Source organism: Galeopterus variegatus, unplaced genomic scaffold (genome assembly GCF_000696425.1).
Source record: "Galeopterus variegatus unplaced genomic scaffold, G_variegatus-3.0.2 Scaffold14705, whole genome shotgun sequence".
In the NCBI taxonomy this organism is placed as follows: Eukaryota; Metazoa; Chordata; class Mammalia; order Dermoptera; family Cynocephalidae; genus Galeopterus; species Galeopterus variegatus.
This window is the reverse complement of record NW_007740816.1, coordinates 6,523-24,002: the sequence shown is the minus strand read 5'-3', so window position 1 is coordinate 24,002 and position 17,480 is coordinate 6,523. Positions and strand designations below refer to the sequence as shown.

The 17,480-nt window shown below is 33.5% G+C and overlaps 1 protein-coding gene across 1 annotated transcript; it reads right to left on the bottom strand.

Moving 5' to 3' along the window:
- Nucleotides 1-2,743: 2,743 nt before the first annotated feature.
- On the bottom strand, nucleotides 2,744-17,253 carry LOC103582036 (GPI ethanolamine phosphate transferase 1-like; the record flags this gene model as incomplete). Its single annotated transcript, XM_008563726.1, has 8 exons — nucleotides 2,744-2,852; nucleotides 5,682-5,773; nucleotides 7,202-7,294; nucleotides 7,399-7,498; nucleotides 9,696-9,835; nucleotides 15,388-15,570; nucleotides 16,546-16,624; nucleotides 17,171-17,253. Coding segments are annotated over 8 exons (879 nt in total), but the record flags the coding sequence as incomplete, so codon positions are not given.
- Between the last annotated feature and the right edge of the window lie 227 nt (nucleotides 17,254-17,480).

Genomic DNA, 17,480 nt, shown 5'->3' with positions numbered 1-17,480 from the left:
AACAAAAGCAAAAGTAAGGGCTGGCCCGGTGGCGCACTGCTATAGTGCGCCGCTTGGGAAGCGCGGCGGTGCTCCCACCAAGGGTTTGGATCCCACATGCGGACCGGTTCCCGCTCACTGGCTGAGCGAGGCGCGGGAGCAACACCGAGGGTTGCGATCCCGTTGCTGGTCCCAGCCCGGTGCGGGGGCGACGCTGAGGGTTGCAATCCGTTGCCGGACACGGAAAAAGACAAAAAGGAAAAAAAAAAAAGCAAAAGTAAACAAATGGGATTATACCAAACCAAAAAGCTTCTGTACAGGAAGGGAAACAGTTGATGGAGTGAAAAGACAATTTGCAGAATGGGAAAAAATATCTGCAAACTATGCATTGATAAGAGATTAACATCCAGACTACACAAAAAACTCAAACCCAACAGTAAAAAAGCAAATAATCTGATTAAAAAATGGGCAAATGAACTGAAGAGACATCTCTCTAAAGAAGACATACCAGTGGTCAATTGGTGTTTGAAAAAAATGCTCAACATCACTAATCATTAGAGAAATGCAAAGCAAAACCACAATGAGATGTCATCTCACCCCAGTTAGGATAACTATTAACAAAAAGACAGAAAATAACAAATGCTGGTGAGGATGCAGAGAAAGAGGAACTCTCAAACGTTGTTGTGGGAATGTAAATTAGTATAGCCATTATGGCAAACAATATGGAGATTTCTCTAAAAACTACATATAGAACTACTATATGTTCCAGCAATCTCACTACCGGGTATATACCCAAAGGAATGGAAATCAACAAGTTGAAAGGATACCTACACTCCCATGTTTATCATGGCTCTATTTACAATAGCCAAGAGTTGGAACCAACCTAAATGGCCATCAATGAATGATTAGATAAAGAAAATGTGGTATATACACACAATGGAATATTACTTGTCCGTAAAAAAAGAATGAAATTCTGCACTTTGCAGCAACATGAATGAGCTTAGAGAAAATTATGTTAAATGAAATAAACCAGACACAGAAAGAGAAATATCACATGGTCTCACTCATACACAGAAGCTAAAAAAGTTGATCTCATAGAAGTAGAAAGTAGTAATGGTTACTAGAAACTAGTAAGGGGAAATAGGAGGGGAGGATGGGGAAATGGTGGTCAATGGATATAAAATTATACAGAGATAGGAAGAATAAGATCTAGCATTCTATAGCAATACAGGGAGATTACAGTCAACAACAAATTACTGTATAACTTTGAGTAGCTAGTTGAGAGGATGTTGAATGTTCTCAACACAGAGGTGACAAATGTTTTAGATGACAGATATGCTAAACACCTTGATATGATCATTGCACACAGTATAAACATACCCAAATATCATATTGTACTCCATAAATATATGTGATTAACAAGGATCAATTAAGAAAAAATAAATTAAAAAGAAAAAAAAATTCAGAGACATAAGTAGATTAGAGGTTAGAAATGGGGGAGGGGTGGCGGGAAAGAGTAGTGAAATATTGTTGCTTAATCGTTACAGAATTTATGTTTAGAATGACAAAAAAGTTTTGGAAATAGAGGTGGTGGTTGCATAGCATTGAATGTAATTTATTCCATGGAACTGTATGTTTTAAAATGCTTAAAATGGCAATTCTTTGTTGTATATGTTTTATCACAATAAAAAATGAATAAATTTTTTTTTTAAATTTTCTTAAATGAAGGAAAAAAAAGAATTTTAGTATGATATTCTTTGCTCCTTTGAAGTGAGATTCAGAAACACTCATTTTTGTCGAAGTACTCATTATTATAGGTAAATCCTGTCAAAGCTTGTATGGCTTTAGTGTTAAGCCAGTCTGTGCACCACTTCAAATGAAACATTTGTTCCAGTGTCTTGACAGAAACTTTGACAAAATTATTTCTTCTCTTTTTATAAGTTCTCTGTTGCTCTCCACAAATGAATTTAACTTGTTATATCTTTTAAGGGTGGTATATTTTTATCTCAGAGTGCTCTTAGAAACAATTTCTATTATTTCAGCTTTGCTCTGAGAAAAGGTTTTGAGAAAACTCATGAGTTTTGTTTTTTGTCAGTGTTCCTGATGTGGATATTTATTTATTCATTTAAAAGAAAAAAAAGTGGTTTCCAACCTTATCTACAAAAAGTTAACATTTTACAGAATATTACATTATATAATCTCTAATTCGCACAACGCTATTAGTTATTATCTCTAAATAGGTTAAAAACTAAAGTCAAATTACTGAAAATCACACATCTAATATGCAGCATAATTAGAAACTGACTCAATTTTGAAACAGCAAGTTCAAAGTTCTTTTCACACCAAAGCCACTAACCGAACTTAAATTTATTTTCTCCTAGGACATCATCTGAAGTCTTAAACTGGCTATTCCCAGGCTGCTTTCACTTCAAAGGTTGCTTTTTCCTGACCTAAATAAGGACAATAGAAAATCTCAGTCCAGAGGAAGCCTTTTCCAGCTCAACTCTGGTCAGTACAGATGCTTCTTAAGTCTCCTTAATCTCTGCTCTCTAGGTATCTTTGGGCTGCCTCTTGACCTTTTTGCTATGCCATACTTTTTAGAGAACGTATTCCCATGTACTATTTTAAACAGAAAACTTTCTTCTTAGCTGGCAGATATTGTTACATAAACACAATGGCATCTTAAGAACATACTTTAATACAACCATAAGATACATTTTGGTATATCATTAGTATAGCATATTATTGAAAATCTGGAACTCACCTGTAATAGATATACGAATAGCTCTTCCTTTACAAAACCATCTTTTCTTTTTATAAGAGGTATTACAACAAGCAGGGAGAGCAGAAGAACCAGCAAGCCTGCACCCATTCTGTTTAAAAATACAATTCACAATTTAAAATTTTCTTAAGATATTTACTGAACATATAACATGAAAACAATGAGATATTTTACTCTAACGCAGAATCTCTTAGTCATTTGGTTTAATCAAGATGAAGCAGCAAAAGGATACACAGGTATAACAGAAATAAAAATTTTAGATAAATATACAGTAGGGATGGGGTTATTTGTAAACTTTCCCCATAATTTTTTTAAGTATCTTTGCCTTATTTCTATGATTTGTTTTTTTAAAATTTTATGTATAACCAACTACCATGATTCTTAGCATGAACTGCTTAAATTAAAAAAATATATATAAAAGATAGCTAAACAAGTATATTATCAGTATATACAACATATATTTTGTGACTATGAGGACTTACTCATACAAAAAATTCTGCATTTATAATCTATATTATTTCTAGCAAGACAAACAAATGTCCTTTCTGTCATTGACCATGGTGCTTTCCTCAGTTGCCCCTGGCTAAAGAAAGGGTAGAACAGTGGTCACAAGAGTAGCATGCAGGTGAGACATTTGTATAGTAATGAAACTACAAATTATACTTTTCAAGAACACCAAGTATAGCTTCTAAAGTCAAAGGTGACTGATATCAAAAAAGAGGTGCACTATTGTTGATCTCTATTTCTCACCTCCTAAAAATCTGAATAACACAGGACAACTGAAATTATGTTAAGGACAGCAGAATTTGGAACCCAAATATAACAGAACTAAAAGAAAAGGAGTTGGTTTAATAGAAATGAGAAAGAACAAAATGCAGAGCTAGACAGTTAAGGAGAATGCAAAGCAGGAATTCCCAGGAAAATGTTTGGTTTTTGTTAGGTTTTGATTCTTTAAATACACTCTTTGAAAATCATAAGAAAAAAAGTAGTTATATATACAACATGGATTATCATTAAAACTTAGGAAAAATAGCTATATATGATCAAGATTCTTAGCTATTTTTCCTAAGTGTTAATTATTTAGAAAAGGAAAAAAGGAAGAATTGGTAAAGGGCCACAAAAATCAATTACATTGTATAATGATAAATAAATAAAAAACAATTTAAAAAGAGACAAAAAAAGGAAAAAAAGAAAAAGCAATGTATGACCAAGAATTTTTGCTTTTTCTTTTTTTACTTTTTAAAAATAATTTGGTACTTTAACTTACTGGCAAATATGTTTTTACTTCAGAGCACTGGAGTAACAGGGACATTACAGCTATGTTATACATATTTTTGCTTTTTCCTTGAATTTTATCCTTAAATGTTTCGTAAAGTTACATCTTTGTAATTCTCTAAAGAAGGGAGATGCCACGAGAGATCAAATGGGGAGTAGAAATCTCCATGAACCAAGAATCAAAATAAAGAAGTTGCAGATATAGCTAGGAAACCAACATAAACTAAAAATCACTGAGCAATTTAAATTTAAAGTATAGAGGGAAACAACATAATTTTTAAAAATACAAATTAGTTTTCTCAAATTTTAACAAGTTTATTTGCTTCCTGCATTCATCTTTAATAGAACATGCCAGTAGCAAATTTCCATGGAGACCATTTACACAATTTCTTTTCCTCTTAGCATGTGATAAATTCTGCACAACTATCAATACTGCTTGAGCAGGACTGATAGGCAGACTGATGAAAGGAAGGAAAGGGGCTTTATAGAAACAACAGAGGAGCTCACAGAGCAATCTGATGCAAGAAATAAGTGAAAATACCTGAATTTATTTTCTCACATACTATTTATACTTTATGACAGTTGCAAAACATTTTGACTCAGTAACACTCTAATAAAATTTGACTTAGATAGTATGGTCTTAGAATTCAATACAATTACTTTGGGCTCTGTTAATAAATTGCCTTCCTAGGAAAATTCTTGATGTATTCCATATTGGTATTCTCACACAAATGACAGAAAATGTGTAGAACCTCACAAATTAGCACATACTTAAAAAATATATATTGTTTATTTAATCTTCCTTCAGTCAAAAAAGATATACTCTCATCCTTTAAAGATTAGGCTAAAATGTTTTTTAACATGCTTATAGAATTCAGAAGAAAGTAACAAAGATAATTACATGATTAGAAAATAAGAGAAGAAATGTTGAATGAAATAATGAACAGTTAGATTGCCAAGCACACACATACAAACAGCCAACAAATAGGTTACTTGAAAATTATTTAAAAGTTCAGTTAAAAGCAAAGGTAACCAATTATTTCACAAATTTTGGGGAGTCATATTGAGGAGAAATAAATGTAACAGCAGAAATGGGGAATTCAGGTAAGGTACACAGAAGAATTTTTGAACAATTTCAGTGATTAAACATGGGAAAGTTATCAAGGTAAACAGAGTTTCCTCCCATGGAGATCTTTACAATCAGATCAGAATAGGAGAAAATTTCATTTTCCTAAGACATTTTAGTGTGGACATGATTGAAGGCAAAGTTAAGGATAATACAATGGCTTTTAGACCTTTTCATTTTGGCATCAGAACATTTTTTCACATGAAACTAAAACTTGTAACAATTCTCCAATATACAAAAGAAAGAAAACCTTCTAGATATATATATATATTTTTTTTGGTATTTTAAGTTATTGTTTGGTACAATTTCATTGTTTGTGATGACACAAAAGCATCTCCAGGGAGGCTTAATGACTCAGAGCCTGGGCCAAATCCTGACTAATGGTTTGATACTAGTATTTTAATTTTCAGTTTGTTAACGTGATTTTAAGCTCATTACCAAGATTAGGTTCAAATTTCATATTGTTGAATGAGAAAAAAATGGTATTGAAAAGAAAATAAATTAAAATATTATTCATACACTAGGGAGAGATCTGGCTTTCGACCCACAACAGGCATCAGTGGGAACACTGCCAGGAGCAAAGAGAAGAAAGTCCAACTCAGTGAGGTGATCTGAAATCAAGAAAAAAGTTATCTTTCACAAATGTGGTATAGAAAACAGTCATCAGTTTTTCACTGACCACAGGACCCTAAAATGAAAAGGAAATGCAAAACCTTACAGCTCTTTACTTAAAAAGTAATATAGTTACTTTTTATGAAGGACCTGTTGGGTTGTAAAGTAGTGTATTTGGTATGATATGAGCATTATTTTATTTAATTTTCACAGTAACATCAAGAGGAAGTTTTTATTATTCACAATATTTCAGACAAGGAAACTGAGCTCAGAGAAATTAAAATATCAGTACAGTCATGTGTCGCTTAATGATAGGGATACATTCTCAGAAATGTGTTGTTAGGTGATTTCATCATTGTACAAACATCACAGATTGTGCTTACATAAATCTATACAGTATATCCTACTACACACCTAGGCTATGTGGTATAGCCTATTACTCCTAGGCTACAAATCTGTATTGCATGTTACTGCACTGAATAATGTAAGGAAATAGTAACATGATAGTAAGTATTTGTGTGACAGCAATTTTCCTGTCCCATTCTAATCTTATGGGACCACTGTCACAGTGGGACCATAGTCCATTGCTGACAGAAATGTTGTTATGTGGCATATGACTGCAGTACCAGGCCCACAACTAGTAAAAGAACAGCCAGGGTGTAAACCTGGGTCTGATATTTCAAAGCAAGTGCTTCATTCAGTTTATGTTAAACCATATATTGATGACAATATCTATAAGAAAACTGGCCTGCAATAATAATCAAATAAGTTAGCCCAGAAGGAAAATAAATAAAAAATACTTTGTAATTAGATTAAGACAAAAAAAAAATCAATAACTGCCTTAATTGGAGATTTTATAGGTTCTTATAAGGTAAAAAGATATTTCTATCTTCCTGCCACTGCCATCAGAAAGTATGAAAGTGGAAACATGACAATACTCCTTGTAGAAGCACTGAAATTTCCTACCTAGCTAAAGGAAGAAAATCAAGAGTGATTATATTTTAAAATAATCTATCTCAAATATACACTTCTCCAGGAAAAAAAAATGAGTGGCTAAGGGTGTGGAGGGAGGGGACTCCTCTGACTCAAGTACAGAGTGTGGCCTCCTAAGACACTGTGCTGCTATGGGCCGTTCCTCATGTGCTCCATCATCTACATATCTGAGGTTAAAGGATCCGGAGATGGATATATCAGGTCTGCTTTTATGGCACTTCAATTACTACATAACTGGCTCATTTTGATATGAAAGTCTAAATGAATCACTGAAACATTAAAGGTAAATGTCAGTCTTCCTGTCAAAAGGACCAGGCTCTTTATATAAGGATACACTCTACCTTTTTCTTTAAAAATAAACAATTCCTTACGTTAAACATATGTCAAAACAATGTAGTTCCTGACCTGTCCTATGTCAAAATGAGTACTTATACCTTCGCTCGAGTCCACAGCTGAGTGAGAAATGGCCAAGTCGCAAATGCAGTAAGTCCAGCTGTAAGCATATAGCGGTAGAAAAAACTGAGAACCTAGTGATGCATTCCAAAGAAAAAATAAAAAATGAAGTCATTTAGTATTAGTTACAAATATAATAAAGAAATCTGAAAATGTTATAATCTGGTAAATTACTTACTAATACTTCAATTCCTAGGGTAAAGACTAACAGGTACCCAACAAAATGGCTCAGGGGAAAGGTCAACAGTGATGCAGCAAGGTCTTCAATAACTTGAAATCTGTTTTAAAAGATTACTTATAAAAATTAGATCATATATAATAAAAAATAAAAACTTGGCAAAAAGCTAAAAATCAGGGAATTTTCTATTCATAGATTATTCAATCTAAGATAAACTATAACAGATTTGTTTCGATTTACTTATCTAAACATTTTTTTGGAAATCTAGAAGTACTTTAAGGAAAATGTAATTTCTGAATTAATTTGAAAGTGATAGCAAAGATTTGCTTGGTTTCTATAAATATTAATAACAATAATGAGTCTTGTGTGATCTTAACTTAAACATGGGCACATACAACTACAGATATAACATCAGAAATCAAATACAATGAACCCAAATGTATACAAATTGAAAAATTTGTTAAAATTCTTCTAGGTAAACTTATATTAAAATCTCATCTGTCTTAACCAAGTAAAGGTTGGTTTTCCTAATCTAGATAGGAAAAATTTTAATTGCACTTTTTAACTTTTAAAAAAACTTTTTAAAATAACCTCTTCCAAACCCAGTTTAAGATGTCACTAATTGTACACTAATTGTAATTAAGTGTGAATACATAACAATCAAAAATGTATTACATACTTGAATATTTTTTACATTTAATTACTTGGAAAAATACTTTAGCATCTGTGCTGCAGTATTAAGTAGGTAATTATAAAAGGTCAATATCATTTAGTTTATGACCTTTTTCTGACTGAAAACAATGACTGCAGAATGTTATCAGAACTATTAAGGAGCCATGAAAAGAAAAGTTAACACCAGTTGAATGGAAAATGTTTCTTCTATTCTAAACAATAAATAAGCACAGAGGAACAAGAGATACTTTTAAAAAATCATTTAAAAAATCTTTTTCTAGAAGAAAAGTAAATTTTTGTTTTATTTTTCCAAGTAATGTATAAAAAAGACACTTTCAAAATCATGTTTTCCGTTAAAATTTATATATGTCGTCTTCATAATTAGGACATTTAAAAATTCAGAAAAGATTCTGTAGTAGAACAGAATTTTCTTCAAGGGTAAAACCTTTCATTTAAAAAATTTTTAAACCAGAATAAATGACATTTTAAAAAATCTGAATTAAATATGCATATCCAACAACCCTATAGAAGTAATACTGTTTCTTGATCAGTGTCTCTTTGCCTAATATTTTTAAATAGTTAATGTTTTAAACATTTTAATATAAGTTTTTATTTTTGATATCTAACATTTTAATATTTTTTAATACTTCATGTTTTTAAAGGATGAAAGAAGTAGTAAAAGGTGGAGTTAAAATAAAAATACGCATGGTGTCATGATGCGCATGGTGTCATGATGCACATGTTAGCAAACCCTTATTCTGGCTCTCATTCCCTGGTTTCCTTTGGGTTCTGGTTTCCCCAGAGGATACTTTGATGTCCAAGGCTAAGTTTAAATTCTAGATTACTGGTGCAAACACAGAAATCAACAAGATCTGCAACATGAGTCTGCAATATGAACCAGTACCACATTTCAGTGGTTTTATTTAAATGTGCTTGAGACTCACCTGATAGCCTTACTACTGATGTTTTCTACAATGTTAAGAATCCATTTTAAATCCAACTTGTAAGGAAGTACTCAAAGATAGAACCACAGCACATGTTAATAATATGGACTAATCTCTATGTATACCTTACTATATTAGATTTAGCAACAACGTTTCATTTATCTAGGTTTACATGATAGCTAAGAAAGGAAGGGCAAAAAATGTATGGGAAAAAAACATGCAAATCTCTTTGAAAAATAAGAAGATCTGAAGGTACTTCAAAAAGTTCATAAAAAGATTTTCATTACCTTTTAATTCTATTTTTCCATGAACTTTTTGAAGTACACTCATATGCTTGAATCAGAAAATGAGATAAGTTCAAAATGGAAGTTACTCTAGACACAGTACAATCAATATTAGTTACGTTACTTTTATTCTAGATTTTTCTTACAAAAGATACACAAAAAAGAGAGCAAGGTCACTGCTACCTCAGAGCAATAAGGATGAAGTCAAAAGAGCAAGGTAAAACAAAAAGGATGTTTATATGCAACATTTATGCAGTTATAAATAAAGTGAGAGGGTTTGGAGATTTAAGAATATTATAAATATCTTTGATGACATGCTACAGAAATTTAAAGCATTTTAAATACAGATTTAACTGTCAATGAAGTGAAAAACAAAGCAGCAAGGTGCATTACTTACTCTTTTAGAACTGCATACCATATTGGCAGTGGTAACAAACAATATACATAGTAAGTCCAGGGACAGGCTTGAATCAGCAAGAAAAATGCTATAAAAAGGCCAGCAGCTACAAAGGTATATGACAGGAGATGGCTTGGTTTCTGAAAATCAAACAAAACATTAAAACACTTCCAAACCCATGCTAATTGATAGGTTTTTAAAAGAGATTTTATAAAGTGAAGAAAACATATTACTTTCTTTCAATGGTTCTACAACTAGATGATTAATCAGAGTTGTGTTAAAAAATAGAAAAAAAATCTGTCATTTGAGAAAACTGCAGAAGAAAAATGGGACACCTTGGAATTGTTACAATTAAGCAATTCTCAATTTAAAAGTGACTATGGCTAAAATTTGTTTGCAAGTAACTTGTTCAGAACTCTGAACAGATTTCTTGTTAGGAACAATTTTACAAATGTTGATTGAATTCTCTGGCTAGCTCACAACAGTCTGTTTAATCCATAATAAAGTATGGGACCTAATCTTCATTTGGAACAATATTTCTATCTATTCAAGCTCTAACTTGACACGCTGCCCACCCTTCACTCTCCATTACTCAAACACAGTAGATGCATTGAGTCATGTCTATTCTTCCCAAACACCTGCCAGACTGAAGGGAGAGTTCCTCAATGGAAGTGACTAGTTATAGTCTCCAAAGGCTACACGGGCCCATGCTTCTCTGGGTCAGGTATAATGGTGCAAGAGTCTGGAACAGAAATTCCAATGAGCAGGAAAAGAATACACTTATGGGGAGGTCGTAATGCCAAGAACAAGAGTTCTAGGGCATGAAGTAGGAGTTAGAAAGGGGTACAAAGTGTCTCCAGAAGAGGTTAAGCATATGTCGTGCCAGGCTAAAGCCTGGAATCCTCACAGCACCAATTGTGGAGCTCTTAATCCCATTCGTGACGCCAGTTGTAAAGCTAGGCGACCAGGCCAGTTGCTGGCTCTTTTACCTGCTGGTAATCCTGCTGACTGGGCCGGTTGTTGCCCTAGGACTGGGTCTGGAGCTCCCAGACCCCTCAAGCCCATTCACGGACTGGGTCCCCAAACCGGTCACACACCAGGCTGGGTCACCAGACCCCGTCACGCAGGTCTATGAACTAGGTAACCAGCCAAAAGGTCCTTGGAGCCATAGGTTAGAAAGCATGGCCATGCCAGGCGGATGCCCGAGGCTGAGCCTGCCCGCCTGCTTCACTAAAACTCCTCTCTCTCTCTCTAAAGAATACGTGAATAGCAACAAAACTAAAAAGATACACTGGCACACATGCGCACTACCTGCACGCGCGCGCACGCGCGCGCGCACACACACACACACACACGCACACACACAATTTGCTTACAAAGGATGCTGAACCACACCCAACTGGACCCGAGGAGAGGCCCCTGACCAAACTATTCTATTTTCCCAACAGCATACCTGGAGAGAAGAAAATGGGGAAATGGAATGGAAACAGGAATGGAAGGATAATGTGGTACTCTCTTAGTTCTATTCTGTTTTCTCTTTGCTTTTCCCTTGCTTTGCTAGTCAAAGCTAAATAATGTGATAATTAAGAACTGCCTTCTGGAAGTAGGAGAATTTTGGAAGAAAAAGCAAGAGTTGTTTTTCCTTTTTAGTTCCTCCCTACTGGCATAAAAGGTCATCAGAAAGGAAGTAAGAAACAAGGATAAATTAGGGCATAGTTGTAGAAAGGGGTATAAAACACAGTACTGTAACTAAGTTTGGAGCTTGACCGATCAGAATTGAAATCCTGGCCCTGCCTGACACATGCTCAGTGTGTGAACCATAAGCAAAATACAAAACTTTCTGAGACTTAGTTTTACACCATCAATAAAGTGAGAATAATAATTCCATACCTATTTATCAAGATTGGTAATGTTTAAATGAGATTATGTGAAGATTTTAACAAAATGCCCAGAATATTACTACTGCTTACTAATGATGACTGCTATCATTACTTATTTTTATTCTCTCTTCCCCTGCTTCACCTCTGCTTCACCTTTGCTTCACCTTTGCATTAGTCCCAGCAATCATTACGAAACTAATCAGTAAATGGCACTGGAATGGAGATGTGAGAGATAGTAATGAGGTCCCTTAACAAGCGTACGGGGAAAGAAGGAGCAAAACTCAAATAGACGTGCACAGATGGAGTCTCTAAAGCTGACATTGGCTGAGGCAGCTGGTCATTGTAAGGGATGAGGACTGGTTTTACATCACTCTGAGAACAGTAAAATAATAAGAAAAGAAGTTTACAAGTGTTTCTGAAAAAAAAGAACTCAAGGGATTTTTTAGTCAATACAATATAGTATAATTGTCTAATCCTTTGATACATACAGTAGTAGATATTAGAAATGACACCTACTTGTAGGAAACTAAATTTTAAAGAAAAGAATTAGGTTTAGCTGTTCCTACTAAGGCAGGAAAATGAAGTAACATTGAAAGGATTATAAATAACAAGAGGGGGGACATTTTCTACTTAATCTTGAATTGACTTCCCAGGCCCCCCAAAACAACTGATGATAACAAACCATGCCATGTGTGTTGTGATTACTACTTCATCCAACAAACATTTATTAAGTCGCATACTCTATGCTATGTTCTGTACCAGGAGCTGTCCTTCAAGGAGTTTAAACTATATAGGTGGAGACAGAATGATGGGTCTTGGTTTAAGGGGTTAATATTTTGGGACTTCACTAGGTAATAAGAGAAGAAGGGAAAACAATAGGGTAGACCTGTGACAAAATAAAGATGTTTAGTTTCAAAGCATAAGACATCAGAACTGGCAAGAACAAAGGAGAAGGTAAAAGTATACAGAAATTAAATGCAAATTTCAATTAAGGGGAACTGTGGCAGCAAATTACATATCCGGGAAAGAGACTAGTCATTGCACTTTCCTGTAATAGTAATAAATTAGAAAAGACCTCTATAACCTGGGGGACACTGTCACATAAAATTGACATTAACTTTGGAGTCAGACCTTTTAATTCTGATGCTGCCGTTCTACTTACTTGTCAATTTAACTAAACCATTTAGCCTGTCTGAAACACGTTTCCTCATCTGGCAATGGAGAACAATATTTGTTGCAAGCTCATTTCTCACTCCCTTACAGGTATGGGAGATTATCCTAAATAATCTGGGTGGGCCTGATTTAATCAGTTGAAAGGCATCAAGAGCAGAACTGAGGCTTCCCGGAAAAAGAAATTACACCTGTTGAATGCAGTTTCAGCTTTTTTCTGTGAGCTCCAGTTTGCCCTTCCTGATGGCCTGGCCTATGGACATAGGACTTGCCTAATTAGCCCCCACAATCACATAAACCAATCCCTTACACTAAAGCTCTTAATATACGAGAGCACTTCAAAAAGTTCTTGAAAAGATTTGTATTATCTTTTAATTCTATTTTTCCATGAACTTTTTAAGTACCCTTGTATATCTCTCTCCTACTGGGTCTGCTTCTCTGGTTTAACCCTGATACACCAACTCTTCACCAAATAAAATATAAGTGCTATAGTCTAGCATTTGAGGCCTTTGATTACTTCGGCCTAATCTTTACTGTCAGTATTGTCTCTTATCAGTCCCTTGAATACATTTCTCACGTTCCACCCAAACTGAACTATTTATTTTGAAGGCAGCATGGTGTAGAAAGAGCAAGAATTTAAATGTTAGAAAATATAAGTTCTGTTATTTAAATTGCATGTCTCGTTGAGCCTAAATCCCCCCATCCATATTATGAGAATTATAATCACAGAATTTAGGGTAGTGTTAAGCTTAACTGAATAACCCATAAGGGGTCATCAAAAGGTTCATGGAAAGATTCATATTATCTTTCAATTCCATTTTCCATGAACTTTTTGAAGTACCCTTGTATGTAAAGCACCCAGGAAAGTCCTGGTACAGTGGGGCTCAATAAATATTATTTATTATCTCAGTGTAATAACATATTTTACCAACTCTGCCTGCATTTATATCATTCAATTTGCTTTAATTTTCATCCTCTCCCTGCAGTCTGACTGTTAAATTTCCACCAAGACTTACTTTTTCCTGTTATCATCATCTAGCTAAATAAAGTAAGCTCTCCTTTATTTAAAATATCATAGTCTTTGTATCACCTCAAATACTTAACATATATTAAAGTTGCCTTATGTAGTGTAGTGTAGATATAGTGACCTATATTTGGTAAGGTGGTTATGTGTGTACATCTCTTACCTACTTTAATCCTAAGCTCCTTGAGGTCAGAATCTGAGTTTTATATTTCTTTGTATAGCCTATGTAGTGTCTAGCATTGTACTGTACTCAATTAAATATTGGCTGCATTATCAGATTAATGAATAAAGAAGAATTATCAGCTATGAAATCTTGTTGATGTATCAATCTAAAAACATCCTATCCTTTCTCAATAACCTGAGCACTAGGATAAAGATAAAAAGGCAATCTTTGGCACAAGAATGCTCTGGATTCAAGCCTCAGTCCCCACATCCTAGTTAGCCGTTACCAAATTACTTAATCACCCTCAGCTTCAGTTTCCTCTTTCGTAAGCAGAAATTATGATGCCTACTACCAGCACTGTTATAAATCTAAGATGGCAGAATATACTTCAAGTACTCAGTAGAATGCCTAGGTATACATATATCCATTACTAAAACACAAGCGTTCTGTTTCTTTTTCTACCATGTAGTAAATTACTGCTATTCTAGCCAACTTGACATACATTCAAATAATTAAAATTAGTTGGGGGGAAATTATTTTAGGTACATTAAACATTATAAAAAATTGAAATAAGCTCTAATGGTCTTCCTTCCATTACAGAGAAATAAAATATAAAATTGTGAAAGTTACCACTGGAAATGTTTGTAGACTACTACTATTAAAAACACACCACCAAAACATATTACTTGTTAGAGGATTTGCACATGGTAATAAATCATTAGAGAGAATGAAGCAAAGGAAATGGAAATGGCATATTCTCCCTTGTAAATGACAGTTAGCAATATATTTTAAGAGTAAAGTGTTTTAATGCAGTAAAAACATATATATACTGTTATATTTTCTCAGTAACATGAAGTACTATTGAAGAGGTTTTTTTATTTGTTGCACTGAAAGTAGAGTAAATTAGGGACAAACTCGAAATGAGGATATGTAGAAAGTTCTGGAAATTTGTATTTTGAGAAATCTCAGAAAGTTGAAAGAAGGTAAGAATAATTCTAGAAAATCATATTATTTAAAAAGGAACAGTTTGAATAAATGATTTTATCACTTTTAATATCAGATAAGTTAAATATACTGCTTTGAAGTAGTTTTATGGCCATCTATACTAGAAAGATATGGAATACCTACAATATGCTGACTAGTTATAAAAAAGAACAGAAAATCAACATCATTAACACCATAGAAGAATTTAAATTGTTTATATAGCTATCTTTACAACCTTTTTAAGTCACAAGGCCATTATTATTAATACATCTTCTTCTCAACTGAAGAAACAGAGATAACAGAAAACAGACCCAATACAACAAAAGCAAGTGAAAGATAAATAAGAGTTGGCTTAGAACAATGACTTGTACATTCTATAAACTCATTATACTTGATTTAATTAAATTTATTTCCTTAGTTCTAGTGAATTTACACTATCATCTGAATCTTCATTATATTTTCTGAACCTACCTTAACTTCTTTAATAACACCTCTTGCAAGGTTGGAATGAGACTTGATGATCAACAAAGAAGTATAAGATGTCCATCCCACAAAACCAAGAACAACACTGATGCCCAAAAAGAACCGATCATATGTGTGATAGTAGGACAATCCTTTCAATGCAAGATGAATCAGCTCTTTGCAAAGGGAAATCTATGGAGAAAGGAAAATATAACTTGCACATGGAATGAATGATAAAAATCTAAATTTCAGAGAAAGAAAAATTATAAACTTTCTAACAGCCAGACCGTTGTATGAAAATTAGAGTGAGTAACTAGATGACGGATTGAGAATAGATTTTAATTGTTTGAGGATCTTCTTGGAAAGTATGAGAAAAATACAGAATAAAATAAACTTTTTAATCTTCATAAGAAAAGCCACTTTCAATGTAAACTATCTATAATATGAAATGTTTTAAAATGATCATTTTGCAGGAATGATCTTCAGATGACACATGAAAGAAAGAAATGAAGGATCTCTAATTCAAGTCCCAAATAATGAAGATGGCTATATTTATATCACTTTTTACTTTCTCATGTCACATTACCCAAATCAGTTATAAAACATCATTAAAACAGCTTAATATTTTGAAGGAGAAGAATAGCTTAACATTTTAAAACCAAAAAATAAACATTAGAAATGCATGGACTGGCAATTACTTAGGCAATTATACAAACTGAAAACAATTCTTTCCTACTTTAAAATTATATGACCATTTAACAAGGGAAAAGAATTAATGGAATACATAGTGGGGTAGGAACTGGGAAGAGTCAAAGCTTCAACATGAATCATTAGACTTCTGATAGTGTATAGATAATTCCAAATGACAAATATGTGGTATTCTAAAATATTATATAGAAGGTGACAGAAACTTGGAATATATTCCTTCATTTAAAAAATGGTAGTAGTTCATTTCTAATAATAACCTAGAAAAATTTATCTGTAATATTATCTGAAAGAAGAGAAGTATGTCCATGGCTAAAGCAGCTACTCAGGAAATTCAACCCCTCCTTGAGGGCTCAGGAAAGCTCCCTGGCCTGCGCACTTTGCTCTCCACAGCCATACCTCACCCCTCCCACCCCCGAAATGATAATCAGTTATTTATGCCTACAAGGCTTGTATACTTACTGCTTCATCAAACTTTCTCTGTTTTATATAAGATCTTGTTTTTCTTAAAATATTGAGCTGTTCAGAATCAGAAAGCAACCTACAAAGGAAAAAGAGAACAAAACACCAAATATGTTTAAAGTGTTTCCTAATTTTGATTGCATTTTTTCTTGGGTTTTTTTTTTCCTTAATTAAAAAAAGGGGGGGGATAATGAAAATTGAGAAAAAAAAAATCAAAACACAAAGGAAAGAAATAAACCTCAAGCTAAATTGTATTGTTGCTGGTTATCTGAACTCTTCCAGGAAATAGTTTAAGTTAAATTTAGTTTTCTTGATCCAAAGTTTCAACTGCCAAACTACACTTATGAAAGTCATATAATCCATCATTTTGAAGAAATGTAATACTCTGGCTAACAAAGAAATTCGGATTAAATCAAAATAATGAAACACCAATGGCATGAGTTACACTACTCAGCCCTCCTCTGTTCATGGCAGATGAGAGATAGGGCAGATCTATCACTGCACTTTTTGCCCCTGACCCAGACAGGGCCTGAGAATTCTCATTAGCAAAGAGCTCTAGGCAGAGCCTGACCAACAATGGAAGTTAGTGAATAATTTGAACCTATTCATCATTCTTATACTATACCATGCTCGTATACCTTTTTTGATTTCTCTATTTTTCATTTCTCTTTCCATCATTTCCCTGTCCTGTTTTACCACAGTAGAAACCTTAAATACACAAGAGAAATACTCCTAAGAAATACTGCATAACCCAAAACTAAACATATTTAAGTTTATGGAATGTAGAAACTGAGGAAATACAATCAGAACTCAATTATGTTAATGAAATAAATGAGTACCTTTAAACACAAATTTGAACATATATTGCTTAACTAAAACCTGCATTCCTTGTAAAGTAAATACTTTTACATTTAAAAAATGCTTAGAAAGTTATT